The 14,938-nt window shown below is 39.9% G+C and overlaps 1 protein-coding gene across 2 annotated transcripts in view; it reads right to left on the bottom strand.

Annotated features, from left to right (window-relative positions):
• tnk1 (tyrosine kinase, non-receptor, 1) overlaps nt 1-10,566 on the bottom strand; it is a 14,963-nt gene extending 4,397 nt beyond the window's left edge. The window contains exons 1-12 of one of the 2 annotated variants that reach the window (XM_034901175.1): nt 10,552-10,566; nt 10,249-10,399; nt 5,636-5,810; nt 4,437-4,507; nt 4,135-4,317; nt 3,343-3,495; nt 2,954-3,231; nt 2,737-2,863; nt 2,427-2,573; nt 2,189-2,283; nt 917-1,150; nt 405-469 (exon numbers count right to left, since the gene is read on the bottom strand). In XM_034901175.1, the coding sequence (XP_034757066.1) occupies nt 405-469; nt 917-1,150; nt 2,189-2,283; nt 2,427-2,573; nt 2,737-2,863; nt 2,954-3,231; nt 3,343-3,495; nt 4,135-4,317; nt 4,437-4,507; nt 5,636-5,798 (1,516 nt within the window). In that variant the 5' untranslated portion in view covers nt 5,799-5,810; nt 10,249-10,399; nt 10,552-10,566. Of the gene's footprint in view, nt 1-404; nt 470-916; nt 1,151-2,188; nt 2,284-2,426; nt 2,574-2,736; nt 2,864-2,953; nt 3,232-3,342; nt 3,496-4,134; nt 4,318-4,436; nt 4,508-5,635; nt 5,815-10,248; nt 10,400-10,551 lie in introns of those variants that run through there. The other variant, XM_034901176.1, reaches the window with a different exon arrangement.
• Between the last annotated feature and the right edge of the window lie 4,372 nt (nt 10,567-14,938).

The following is a 14,938-nucleotide window of genomic DNA, read 5'->3' as shown; positions in this document are numbered from 1 at the left end:
GGGGGGGATGCTCTTATGCTGGGTGAGCTAGAGGCCACTGGTAAAAATAAATCGTATGGACTATATAGAGCTTGTTAATGGAGCTGATCAATTTTGGCAAAATGAAATATCACTTTTTTGACTTCTGATGCTTTAATGCAATGCAGAATATGTAGAAATGATGCATGACAAAGATAAAATCAGATGTGGACCTTAGGAAGAGACTAGCAAACCCTTGAAGATAATGATGTACTTGTAAATGAAAAATGCCTTTAGAGCAGGAAAAGACAGCATTAAAGATATGCAGAGTGCATTATCGTATTATGATATCTAGTCATTTCATGATGTCAATATTATTGAAATTGAAATAAAATCTTCTCTCGCAGATGTACTCACTACATTGTTCCAATATTTGTAGTTCCTACCTGCCATGCGTTGCAGATTGGAGCCCTCCTTCTCCCGGGCAGGCCCCGTCCTCCAGCTGCCACTGCTGCACAGGACAGAACAGAAACACTTGAGTCTGACAGCCTCAGCTCACAAACCACAGTACAGAGGCTGACAGCAGGTGAAAGGTCAGCGCTGCACTGTTGGCGTTAACATTCTATTTTTAGATGCAGGAAATTCAAGCCACTCTATACAAAAATAAAAACGAGCCCGACAGCTTTATCACTTGAGTTTTGCTCAGTCATTAAACCATAATTCCTGAGTCATTTTACTGCCATGCAAGTTTCAGTTTATCGCATACTTAATTTTATCCATGCAGGCTGGATAACAGAGTTTGACAGCAGACAACTTTGTGCACTCAACAACAATAGCATGAGGTTTTGTTTTCCTTAAGAAGCGAAGAGGCACAGCTTCTCTCCAGATTAATCATAGATGAAGCAAATCCACCAAGCCTAAGTGAGACTGAGAGAAGTGAATGAGTGTTGCAACTGACTTGTCTAGGTTCTCGGGTGTCACCCAACAGCGCTCAGGTTTGATGTCTCCGTGCACGTAGTGTTGCAGGCTCCCCTTCAGCGGGGCTGAGATGTTAGGGGTGGAAGAAGCAGGGTTGGGCATGGAGTTTCCGGCAGTGGCAGCAAGAGGGAGTGACAGCACGACAAAGCTCGCAGGAAACCAGCCGACTGTCAGAGTCCTCTGGTTCTGGCCCCTCCACTCACACAGCTCCAGACTGCACAGGGACAGAGAACTGTTCAATTAAAGGCTGTAAATGAGCTGTAGCGCTTTTCTAGTCTTAACAGCTACTCAAAGCGCTTTCTCATAGTACAGGAACCATTCACACACATTCATACAATGTGGCTAAGGATGCCGTACAAGACGCCACCTGCTCATCAGATAAACACTCACACACGTTCACCCGACGGCGCAGCATTCGGGGTTCAGGGTCTTGCCCAAGGACACTACGACATGGGACAACAGGGCCAGGGATTGAACCACCAACCATCCAATTGCATGCAACCGCTCTACCACTGAGCCACAGCCGCCAATTAGAAACTAAAGACTGAGACCACCGAGATGTACAGAACTTTTGTTGACCAGCAGCATACTAGTCAATGCGAAACAAATTAGCTTCATTATAAACCTGTTAAAAAGAAACAACTTCCTTTTAGTGAGCTAACATTAGCAACTATAAGCTACCATGCCAGACCAAGCAATGTCGCAGCAGTAAAACCCCTGAATGTATTAAATTGGTCAAATATGTTTGATTGCTTATGAGCTTAACTTTTCATTTGTAAGAGGAACATTGCATAATATGTGATTTTTTATATATATATATATATATATATATATATATATATATATATGTGTGTGATGTCTTCTTACAACGGGTTATTTTTATAAATTTGACTGGCATTACATTTTTTGAAGACAGCACTTAAAACTTTGACTGTAATTTTAGTTTAGGGTTTTATTTTAATGGCCCGTTGAGGCTTATGCACATTACATTTTTTTCTTTTTTATGTTGATTTTTATGCATTTGGTGTATCTTTCTTTAATGCAAACATTATCATCTTGCCCATGGATCTATTAAGTTTCATGGCTGCTAGAATTGTTCAAACAAACAAAGCAAAAAGCATTTGAAGACTCTATGAGATCACGGCTGGAATGCACTTATGAGAGGCTGATTTAAACCCGTTTCATCACAACAAAAGGCCTATTGTGCCATTCAAAGTTTTCCTTTAGTCCCACCCCCCTTTCTCTCACCCACCCATGGTCTATGACGGTCACAAGGTCGTTGGCCACCAGTCCAAGTTTTCTGGATTCAGCAAAGTCTCTTGTTGCTTGCGCCTCCAGTGGTCTAGCCTGCAAAGACAGACAAAAGTGAGGAAACCTAACACAAAGATTTACTTAAAAACATGAATTTGATCAGCTTTTGATAAGGTTCGATCAATAGACCCTCTCTGATTTCATCACCAGGGACAAAAGCTTCACATTAAGTTGCAGACCTCTGCCACCATTGTGATGAGCTGGGCGAAGCTGGGTCTGTCAGCAGGGTTGCAGGCCCAACACTTCCTCATGACGTTGTACATTTCTTGGGGACAATCCGGCGGTTTCTCCAGACGCTCCCCTTCCCGCTCCACACGCCACAAAATCTGGATTGAAGAAAGTGAACGTCAGAGATACTAAAACTCTGAGTCACATTGCAAAAGCAAACAACATCAGGGAGTGGACACACATTCCAAACATGCTGACTGGCATGGATGCAAACACTGAAAGCAAAGCAGAAATGTTCACGTGTGGCTGACAAGCGTGTACCTGTTTGCCTGACAGACCGAACCAGGGCTCCTCACAGTAGGTGAACATCTCCCACAGGGAGATGCCAAACATCCACACGTCTGAGGAATGGGAGAACGAGCCAACACGAAGACTCTCTGGAGCACACCTGCAGGTCAATGACAACAAGGAAAGATTTAACTGCGAGAACTTTCAAATATTTTTTTCTCTTCCATCCCTACTTCCCAACTATCCTCACCATGCAAATGGGATCCTTCTGTGTGCTGACATCACATAGTGGTCCTTGTCTTGGGTCAGGCCTCTCATCAGCCCAAAGTCCCCGATCTTCACCATCTCTCTGGATGCCAGCAGTATGTTTCTTGCAGCTAGGTCCCTGTGGATGAATCTCCTTGTCTCCAGGTAGTCCATACCCGCTGCGATCTGGTTAGCAAAGAGCCAGAGGCGGAGCAGAGGGTACTCATACTGATGCGAGCGCAGGGTGTCATATAGTGAGCCCAAGGGGGCCAGCTCTGTTACCTGGAGGAAGGAAAATAGACCATTGTGTTTAAGCTGCTAAAAACATCTTAATTTGTGTAGATCCATATTGTATCCCTCATGTTTACAACATCAAAAGACAACACATCTTACCATCTTGAGGGGCTGTGTGAGCACCACACCATAAAGTCGGATGATGTTGGGGTGGTCCAGTGACTGCATGGTCGTCACCTCTTGGAGGAAGTCTGTCAGTGCGTTCGTCTTCCCGGACATGCTGCTCCTTAGTGACTTTATTGCCACAGGCAACTGAGAGGATTAAAAAGACAGAGACACTGGCTCAATCCCAATCCCGCATCTACCGTCTCTAACCACCAGCCTTTGTTTATCCACATTGAGGGTGCGCCATGTTAACAATCCCAAACCACACAGTGTTTGGGACTGTTAGGGTGTAACGGGCCAACAACACTGTCTGACAGCAAGTGCTGACTTGTGATTCTTTACTATCCCTATCCAGAAGAATGAGTTGTGACTAACTGAGGAAACTTGACTTTAAACCTGTATTAACCAATGAATTGAAGTTGAATATTCACTCTTTTTTTAGCTCTGTTTAGGTCCCCAGTAGCTCCTGACGGAAATACCAGAATCTTTACACTATAAGTGACCCATTTCACGTCATTGTGAACACTACATCCTGCACACACACCTATACCAACACTTTGTTTAAATCCCATAATGTGCAATAATGTAAAATAAAAGCAGCTCTCTTTGACCCTACATACATTTATTTGATTTGTACCTGCAGCAATAAAACATACTATGTACCATTCCATGCTGACTGTTTTGGGGATGTTCTACTGTTTACCTTTGTCTGTACAGGACATACAGCATCTATCAGAAAGAAATGGCAAAAAAAATAAAAGAAAGTCTAGAAAAGCTGTCCCTTACAACTCTCCCATTAGGCGCATGCCACTCTCCCCTCTTCACCACCCCAAAGGACCCGGAGCCCAGCTTCTCTCTCAGGATCAGCTCACTGTCCTGGATCAGACGGGGAAGAGTTCGGCTACCACCCTCCTGAGCCGGGCCGCCTCCGCTCCACTGCTCCCCTCCATCCGGACCTTGACCGCTGACCTATTTGCATCAACAAATGAATTAAAAAACGTATTACTGACCACGCCATCCCATATTACATGCAGTTCTCATTGACAATGAACTCTACGACAAAGTGGATGGAAGGACATGTGTCAGACCTTGGGCATCATTGGCCGTCCTCGGGAATTCGTCTTGTAGGATTTCAGAGCTGCCCATAATCTTCTTTGTGCTGGAATAAAAAAAAAAAAAAAAAGTAATTATCGAACATATCCAACATGACACATTGGTCAGATTTGAAAATCCCAGTTTAATCACAGTCTTCTTATAATCTACAATTAATGATATTGTTTTATTACCAAAAAACAATAACAGCAAAGTATTCTTCGGCACAGCATTTCTACAGTCATTACAGTATATCTCTACAATTGCATTAAAGCGTTTTAGTAAATAAAATACACTTATAAAAGTGCTGAAATAAACATCTGATGAATTGATTTGTTGATCAGCACAAAATTAATTTTTACATTAGAGATGGCCCCTTAAACTCTGGAAAACACATTTTTTCCTGACATTTTACAGACTAAACAATAGAAATATTTATACAAAACAGATTGTTTGATAATGGAAATAATCACTGGTTACTGATCTACTGTATATTAGAATTTAAAGGAGGAAGGACAGGAAATGAAAATCTGGAAGGTGAAGTTATCACACTTCTTTAATATCCTTTAATGTCTCATTAAGAATAGTAATAGAAACCTTTTTTTTTCATTTTCACCAAATCTAAACTGGATATCCTCTTATTGAAATCGCTCTGATGACTTATACACCAAAGTAAAATGATCTCATTACTATTTCTACATACAAGTATGATTAATGTGTATAAGAAAATAATAAGATCTAAGTATATGTTTCTCCAGTAAGCATCTGCTGATGAAGGCCAAGAGGTGGCTGAAAGCATTAGGAAAAACAGGTTAGTGTAACTATTGCTCGACCAATACAGTAAACCCAAGGACAGTTAAAAGAGACACACTCTGCTGTGGGTAAATACAAGACAATGTTTTTGTAGCAGATGCAATTTAAACTCTTCTTTGCCTTGGGCTGACCCAAACATCAGTTACTGAGCTGAGAAGAAAAGGTCGGTGATGGTGCAGTGGACATGACACATGCCTGTGGTGTGGGAGGTCCCACTGTGACACATCAACCAATGTGCTGATCAAGACACTTCACCCCTAGCTGCTCTAGAGGCCTGCAACTTCTGACATCAATAGCAATTGTGTGTCGCATTGCGACAGCTAAATGATAAGTAATTGATAAAACAGATAAGCATTGATGCGTGGATGATCAAAAGGCTCACCAGGTTTGCTGATTCCTATCTGCTCCAGGTCGGACTCCTTGACGTAGTTGAAGTGCTCGATGCGGCTGATGTTAAGGCCATCTCTGACGCGCAGGTAGAAACTCTCCAGCTGGACCTCAGCCAGGAGATGGTACAGCCACTGAGTTTCCTGGTCCATCAGCATCACCTGGCCGACCTGCCTTTAGGGTCAAAGGTTAAACAACAGTTATGAGTTAGTTCTTTTTTTTTCAATTTTCCTTATCAATCTAATTTCTTACATTAGTCTACTTAAATGTTTCATTTTTGGTCATTAACTCTTCACAATAAGAACAGATCATACAGGCCCTCAATCATGTTTTTCAGCTTGGGGCCCGAAGACAAAACCCAAAGACACTATTGTGAACACGTGCTCTATCTGAGTCTTACTCATCTCATTAAAGTGCCTGTTTAATGGTAACTTTGCTCCCACTTGGGCCTTTTTAAGTTACCATGGAGACCTAACAAAAAGCCCTTGGTGTGGGAGGCCGGAGGGGGAATTGTTCAGCTTTTTGCTGTGTCCTTGCTTTGACAAGTTGTTTGTTGGTATCCTATGAGAGGGAATTCATATGGGCAACTCATTTACTCAACATCTAACGGTCTTTATTCCAGCTTTTTGAACCAAGAGAACATAAAAGTAGTGTCATTCGCAGGCAGTGTGCTACCTGAATGAGAGTAAAATTTAATAAGGGACATGGTGTAAGATGACAGAAGGAGCATAGAAGTGAAGGTACACAAGATGATGTGGGGACAAGAAAGAAAAACAAACAAAACATTGTCTTTTCTTTCGAAGCTTGAACAATTATGTCCAGTATCGGTGCCGTTACTGGTAGCGCCACTCATCTGGAACCTCAGGGACAGTCACGATAGCTTGTCTGTGGTTTAGGGGCACCAGTCAGACCAGATCATGTTCACACAGTATTCATGTAACTGCTGAAGTAATGATGGGTTGACAGCAGCATGACAGCTCTTGTAAGACTGACATCAGTTTCAATTTAAACTTAACTATCTCCTTTGCTTTTAAAAAAACATATTGTTAATGTTGACAATTAAAGCAATTGTCCTTGGTACAATAACAAGGATAATTTAGTTTACATAACTTTCCTGTTGTTAAAAAAAAGAAGAATTTACAACACAGCACATTGTTCTTGTGCTGGTTACCGTTCCATATGCCATTAAGCCCTTGCTTATCAGACCAGCAGGTATGAGTCAGGGAAAGCCTTCACATTCTCCTGTCAGCTACCCTAGGAAAAATTAACAACTATGCCAAACAACAAGTAGATCCACATTGTCACTGGGCTCCTTCTCACAGCCAACTGATTCTTCAAAAACCAAGCACGTGTCAGAGGGTACAAGCCTGGGCTTGCATTAATTTCCAGGGACAACTCCCAATTAATTTGTACCCAACTTGTGTGTGAGCATGAGGCAATTCTCTGCAGGCCACATTGAAATTTTAAGGCAAAAAGTGCAGGTTGGTAAACAAAGAGACCTTGCTGTGATTATTCCGTCTATGTACAGGGGGATTAACCGTTAACCTGCCCAGCTACTGGAACCCCCTCTCAGCCTAGAGAGCGGTGTGTAACCACAAGTGTCCCACTACTGAGTTAATAACTTAGTGTAGTTGAACAGTCACTGGTTGAACTGGCCTGACTATTATCTTACAAGATATTATCGGCAACTTCAAATAGCCAACAGCTCCGATTATCCAGTACAACTGCACTTCTGTGGAAGAGTATTTGTGTATACAAGCCATTCAGACATTTTAGTTAAATCATAGTAGCAATAATACATTGTAAAGTACTGCATTCAAAATCATCCTTAATGTACACCTAACTATGATCAGCAATGTTTTATTGCACAAAGACTACAAGTATTCTTTAATCAGCAGAATGGTCCCTCATAACAATGTTAAGTTATTGTACATATTACATTATCTGTTTAACTATGCTACATTACACATAGAAATACCATGGGCCCTATCTTGCACCCAGCACAATTGACTTTCTATGCCGAAGCATGGGGGGGGGGGGGGGGGGGGGGGGGGGGGGGGGGGGTTCAGCAAAAAGAGGAGGCGTGTTCTGGCGCAAACGTTTCCTGGTGTTGTTTTGCAGTTTCAGAAAAAAATTCCACCACAGACCCGGAAAAACTTGATCTATAATCAGCGGCGTGTTGTTCAGATTTGACGGGTGCATGCTTGGCCATAATGTAGAGTGTTCACACCGCGCATACACTTTGCTTCTCTCATCTCAAGGACCTCACATGCCCATTTTTGCAAACCATACATAAGTACAAGGAAAAATATGACCTTGTTTTACACAATATTTCCATGAATCGTGGATGTGTTGATGACATAACTGAGGAAATATTAGACGACCTAAGGAGATGTGATGTTGAACTGCATGTGCCGATTCACTCAAAAGCCCCAGCAGCGGCACGGGAGACAGCAGAGCTGCAGTGTCTATAGGGAGGTCATCTCGATCTTATGTTAGACTACGTTGCAAAAATATCACCATGCATTCATGACCTCGGGATCGTTGATGAATAAACACATTAAAATTTATTTTATTCCAAATTAAAAAGTCATTTAAAGATATAATAAATCCTACTATGTTAGAGGGAACATTTAACAAAGTTCTCTCTTCAATTTGAAATGTTATCACTTAATAATAAATCATATAAATAAGAATGTAACATTATCTTTGATACCAGCAGATGATATGTTTGTTGCACTGATTTCCTTTTGTAACTTTCCGTGCGTTCATGGACATCTGAAAACCATTTTTCCCAGTGATAACCTCATCATTCACGTCACTTCCTGTAGGAATCAGAAGTGGGAAAGTCGGGCTAGATTTTGCGAACAGAGTTCCCGAGTTGGTGACGCGTCGTTGATAACGGACGTTTGATGACTTTGGTCCGAGGAAAATATTTCAATGACAATAAACTGTTTATTGTGGACAAATGCCTCTGCCAAAAAACATACACAGACATAAAATGTTTCAAATTATTCATAAATAGGCCTATGTATAAAAAAACACCATGTCACTGTGCTTTCTGGTTTCTTGTCCTGCAGATAACACAAACAACCACCTGTTGATTTGCTGTTTGAAGGCTTGCATAAGAAAACAGCAGCAAATCTTTCATAATTGTGGCCTCCATGTTTCCACACACCTGACGCTCTAGGCTACGCCCAACAGTTGGTGGCAGTTGTTATGCCAAACGCCAATATAACAGATGAAGAAGAACACACAAGTGAATGCTGGGAGTCGGAAAAACAACACAATCTCGGTTGGTGGCCCCTGATCTTCCCAGGTGGATTGAACCCACGGTTCCAGACCCTACCTGGTATTGATTGTTCATGATGCATTGCATACCTGCATGGCTGAATGGGCTCTTTCACAAAGTAAGAGCTTTAAGTAACTTTTGGGATGAAGTCTGAGACATATTAGAAGTGACTTGATGTCCTTTGTTCATATTATTCATATGACATATGTTCAGGAATGACAACCTATGAATCTGCTATGTTACAAAACAAAGCCCTGATACTGATACGTCAATTGTTTTAAATCCCAAACTTAAAGCTGTGAGAGGTTGCCCGAGAAATGTAAGAGGTGATTTGCTCTCAGTAAATTCATAAATGAAAAACCTATTGAAGTGATAACTTCTAAATGTGCATTTTTTATAGGTCACTGGAGATAAGGCAGAATTTGCTAAAGACAACCTAAAAGCTGTGAAAGTTCTGATGAGATGTCTGAGACATAGTACAGCTGGTCTGATTTCATTAGATTCAGAAATGAGAAATCTATTAAAATGATAACCTTTAAATATACATTTGATAGACTGTCACTGATAAGGATGCTAAGGGATTTACTAAAGACGTTTACACAAACTAACAGCTGTGAAAGTTGGAAGAGGATGTCTGAGACAGATTACAGCTGGTTTGATGTCAATATATTCACATATGTTCTCATGTATTCGTCATTTTTGGTGATTTAGAGTTAAAAATAACCGTGAAACATCTGTCTTAATTTGCTCTCCAACATACCGTGAAACTGGTGGAAATCGAGGCGCCATGAATGACAAACATTAAACTAACTTCACCGCGGTCTAAGAAGCATGTTCATGTTGGTGGTGGTGGTGATAATGGTGGCAGATTAATCCATAGTAATACACTATAGTTTATTAACTCATCACACGTTTTGTATATCAAATCTGAAAAGTAGCTACTAACAAGTACAAATAATGCAGCTATTAAATAAATGTAGAAAGTAAAAAGTAACACATTAAGTGGGGTGAAATAGTTGGTCTAGACATTAACATGTTACACCTAAACGAGTAGGCTACTTGAGTACATATAGACTACTCATTTACCCCCCCACTACAAACACACACAATATGTTATTTTGGGATCACTGCCATTAAAATCCATTCTCCATTACTGTGTAAAAGGCCTTTTTTACACATGTTAACACAATATAGGCTACGTCAGTGTTTTTAAGAGGCTCCATTTGCTAAATGTCCAGCAAGAAAGTTTGAAAGCTGTTGTGTTCATGGACCTTTCTACTATTTCCCGATCACACACATATTCTCTCATACTGAACCTACCTTGAATCAAAACAAGTGTGTTCTCCGTGCGTTGATCTAGCTCTCAATCACGTCCGCACCGAGACCAGGCGTCCATGTTGGCATCGAAATCTCCAGCGCCGTCGGGCTCTTCCTCAAATCCGAACTCTTCTCCGAGCCCTGCTACCTCTAATAAAGAGCCCAATGTCAAAGACGAAGCCTGTGTTTGTCTCGACTAGCAGGTGTGTGTGTGTGTGTGTGTGTGATCGTCTGTGTGATCTATCCAGGCCTTGTGTGTGTGTGTGTGTGAGTGACCGTGTGTGTGATCTATCCAGGCCTACCTGTGTGGTTCCGCTCTGTTCTCCGCCTCTTTCCAGTCGGCCTACTCCACCGACCGACCACACCTCTTCCTCACTTTTCTCACCTGAGATTATTTAATGAGGCACTAACATCCTGACTGTACAGGTAATGGCTTTACCTAATGACATAAGTCACCATCGCAATTAGATAGTTCAAAATCAGACACCATTTTGGCTTGCCTACAAAAAAACACCACTTGGCTACGTGGTTAAACTAAAAAGTGAAGTTGGAGTAGCAATCCTGAACATTTCAGTCCTGGTTGATTTAGAATTGTAATTGTGTAGACCCATTTGTGTAGAACTAGGGTCTTAACACACATTTAGGGATACTGAGATTACAGATTAAAGCTATACATATACATATATACACATATATGTAAATACAGTATATATATAAATATACATAGCCTACAGTATATATATGTAAATACACATACATACAGTAGGCTATATACACACACACACACATATATATATATATATATATATATATATATATATATATATATATATGAATACTTCTTTTTACAGTCTTTGGGTGCACCTAATAAAGCTTTAGTTTAGTTTTTTAAATACAAAAACCCAATACATCCTCCTTTTATAAAGTGTAAAGTAAAATGTTGTCTTCTTTTGAAACTGTGTATATGTTATGATAATTGCGGGGCCTTTATTGTGATGTTGACTTAGTATTTGTTTTACTCCATTCCTATCAACAAGAGTAGAGACACCTTGTGCTGTATTTATATAGCGCTTTTCCAGTCTTAACAACTGCTCAAAGCGCTTTTACATCTACAGGAAACATTCACCATTCACACACATTCAAACACTGTGTGCCACCTGCACATCAGATATACACTCACACAAATTCACACTCCGATGCGCAGCACCGGGGGCAACTCGGAGTTCAGTGTCTGGCCCAAGGACACTTCGACAATGACTGCAGGGGCGGGGATCGAACTACCAACCTTCCGATTGGCAGGCAACCGCTCTACCACTGAGCCACAGCCGCCCCGTTTACCAAACCCATTTACCCCAACTGACACGGAGAGAGAGAATGTGCATGGAGAGATAGTTTACGGTGACTTTGTACCTTATTTAGTCCCATACGTAAAACAAAAGTTACACAAAAGATTGAAGCATTTGAGAATCAGCCATAAAGAGAGGCAAAAACAGAAGATCATTGTTAGAATGTAATTTCCCCATTACATTGTTCAAAGTATTTCTATAAATACTGTATAATTCATTATCCCCTGTAGTCATGTTTCATGCTGATGTTTGGACTCAACAGAAACTGCCGTGAGTCAAAGAAGGAAACTCAAATGCTTTTCTGTCCATGGTTTTCATTTCTCTGCTGTTGCCAAGCAAGTTTGACAGGATTTTTTAGCCTCTCACGTGACTGTTCATTTGAATGTAAACGAGCAGCGCTGCGGAGGACCTGCCTGCACTTTGCACTTCCTGGTACAGTATTTATGTCCTGTAGTCACTCCTCCCTGCCTGCCTTCCAGAATTACTCAACACACACAATAGATTGCAGTGGAGTAGCCATTCAAAGGACATCACGAATAGGAGCCATACAGTGCTGCTGAGGAGTATAGGAACGTATACGAACTTTGTCGGGATGCTTAGTATCCTGATGCATGAGAAAACTGGCCTTTGATAATAAAGATCTGCCTGCTTCTATAGGAATTTAACATAGGGGTGTGTATACTTACGCGCCCTGTATTTTAAGGAAGAACATTTATTTATTTACAATACATTATTCACTCACAAAGAAAATTGGTGACCTTAAAGGTTGGATTTTCCTATTTTTTTCTAATAAGGCATTAAGATCAATTTCCAAAAGATGTACTCTTTTTAATCAACTTTAGCATAGGTGTGTAAACTTATGCAAGCCACTGTATCTGTTAGCTTGGCTAGACATATTGTCAAAACAGTTTAATTTGGCAATATGTCTTTCATCATTTGCCTCCACATACATTCTGGCCGCTGCTGAATTATTTGCTCTGGTCTTTCTATTAACTATTGGCCTCGGTTGTTATTGGTCTTGCTTTTTATGTACGCCAAAGCCAAACACAACTTTTAATTTATTTATTTGCAATACATTATTCATTCACAAAGCAAATTAGTGTCTTTAAAGGTTGGATTTTTCCTTATTGTTTTAATTAAGGCAATAAGATCAATTTCCAAAAGATGTTTTTTTTATTCCTCTTTTTAGTCAACTTAAGCAGGGGTTCCTACACTCATGAGCAGCACTGTACACTTGTTTAATGCATTTGACACTAAAGAGACAGATGACAGTTTGTTATATGATTAAGAGTGGCCTATTGCATGACTAAATCTGGGTTTTTACGTTTATAGGAAGTGGTTTTAATAATGCTACAGTCAGAGTCTCACAAACACTACAAATAATAAACACAAATAATGACGGTGATGGATGGAGGTGATGAATTACTAAAGCATCCCACCCGACTGTAGTTAGACAACAACCTGTCCTTTCCAGGATTAGACGAGCAGTTGAGTCCACAGGGCTAATGAGGAGTGTGTGAGGCGGATGTTTACCCTTGTCCTCCTGTCTTAAATCTCTGAGCCTGAGTTCCTCAGTGGCAGCTTGCAGTGTGGGAAGCTCTCATGTCCTGTTTCATGTTTCTGAGAGACAGACTGGGGGTGAAGGGACATGGGCCATGAATCACTGCTGGGAAAATGCAGTAGTTGTTTAAATTGACCAGAGAGACTAAATAGTGTTAAAGGTTTTCTTGCTCATGTACGTATGTATGAGAGAGATGAAGTATGAACACTGTCAAAAGGAATGGATTGTTCCTATGACTATCCACAGTCAGAAAATCCAGTCAGAAATCCAGAAACAGTTGACAAAAGAAATGACAACGTATGACGTGAACAAAAAGTGAACAATTATTAGACAAGTTGATTCATCTGATTGCATTATTTGCCAGAAAGGTCTAGATTAAGTTGTCATCGAATTTGAAAGGAGAGAATATGACAAGACCTAGTGTCTTAAATATTAACATAAAAGCTGTTGTTGATTTTTAGGAAAGGCGTAAACTTCACTGATCTGCCTATTCGGTCTGGCACGTGTAGCGCGGACAAAGACTGTTCAAACCCATAAAACTTTCAAAAGACATCAAATATATAAATATACACACCTAGAATATGTGCATTGTGATAAGATGGCGCAGGTCTTAAAAACCAACCATCGTTTGTTGTTTAAAACCCCAAAAAAGAATCCAAAAACAAAAAACAACTAAACCAAATTCCAAAAACGGTCCAATTTTGTTTTTTTCCTTAACCCTCGTGTTGTCCTCAGGTCAAATTGACCTGTTTACCTATATCGATGTTCTGTTAAACTACCCAAAATAACATGATTGATTCCACACAAAGCTCTTTAGCAAGTACAAATCTCTACTTTCATTATTTTTGGGGCGTCTTCTTCAATTTTATAGCACTTAAAAAAAATATTATAGCACAAAAGAAATGAAGTGTTTTTGAAATAGTACTGAATAAAAGTTGGCATATTCCAGTCTGTGATTATCCATCAACATACAGTCCTTTAATTTTAGTCCAAATAATTCCTAATTTCTGCTTTTCTAACTCAAACATTAGGTATAAAATCCTATAAAGGAGGTTTATTGACCATAAATTCCAAAATTAACTGTAAAACTTAATAAGTTAGTGTTATACACCATAAAAAGTTTAACTGTAAAAGTAATACAGTTGGTAATATAGGTCAACCTATTATACAGTTGGTAATATAGGGTAACCTCTAATACAGTTGGTAATATAGGGTGACCTCTAATACCGTTGGTAATATAGGGTAACCTATAATACAGTTGGTAATATAGGTTAACCTATAATACAGTTGGTAATATAGGGTAACCTATAATACAGTTGGTAATATAGGTTAACCTCTAATACAGTTGGTAATATAGGGTAACCTCTAATACAGTTGGTAATATAGGTTAACCTATAATACAGTTGGTAATATAGGGTAACCTCTAATACAGTTGGTAATATAGGTTAACCTATAATACAGTTGGTAATATAGGTCAACCTATTATACAGTTGGTAATATAGGGTAACCTGTAATACAGTTGGTAATATAGGTTAACCTCTAATACAGTTGGTAATATAGGTTAACCTCTAATACAGTTGGTAATATAGGGTAACCTCTAATACAGTTGGTAATATAGGTTAACCTATAATACAGTTGGTAATATAGGGTAACCTCTAATACAGTTGGTAATATAGGTTAACCTATAATACAGTTGGTAATATAGGTCAACCTATTATACAGTTGGTAATATAGGGTAACCTCTAATACAGTTGGTAATATAGGTCAACCTATTATACAGTT

The sequence above is a fragment of the Etheostoma cragini genome, chromosome 19 (genome assembly GCF_013103735.1).
Source record: "Etheostoma cragini isolate CJK2018 chromosome 19, CSU_Ecrag_1.0, whole genome shotgun sequence".
NCBI lineage: Eukaryota > Metazoa > Chordata > Actinopteri > Perciformes > Percidae > Etheostoma > Etheostoma cragini.
This window is presented reverse-complemented; position numbering and strand designations above follow the sequence as displayed.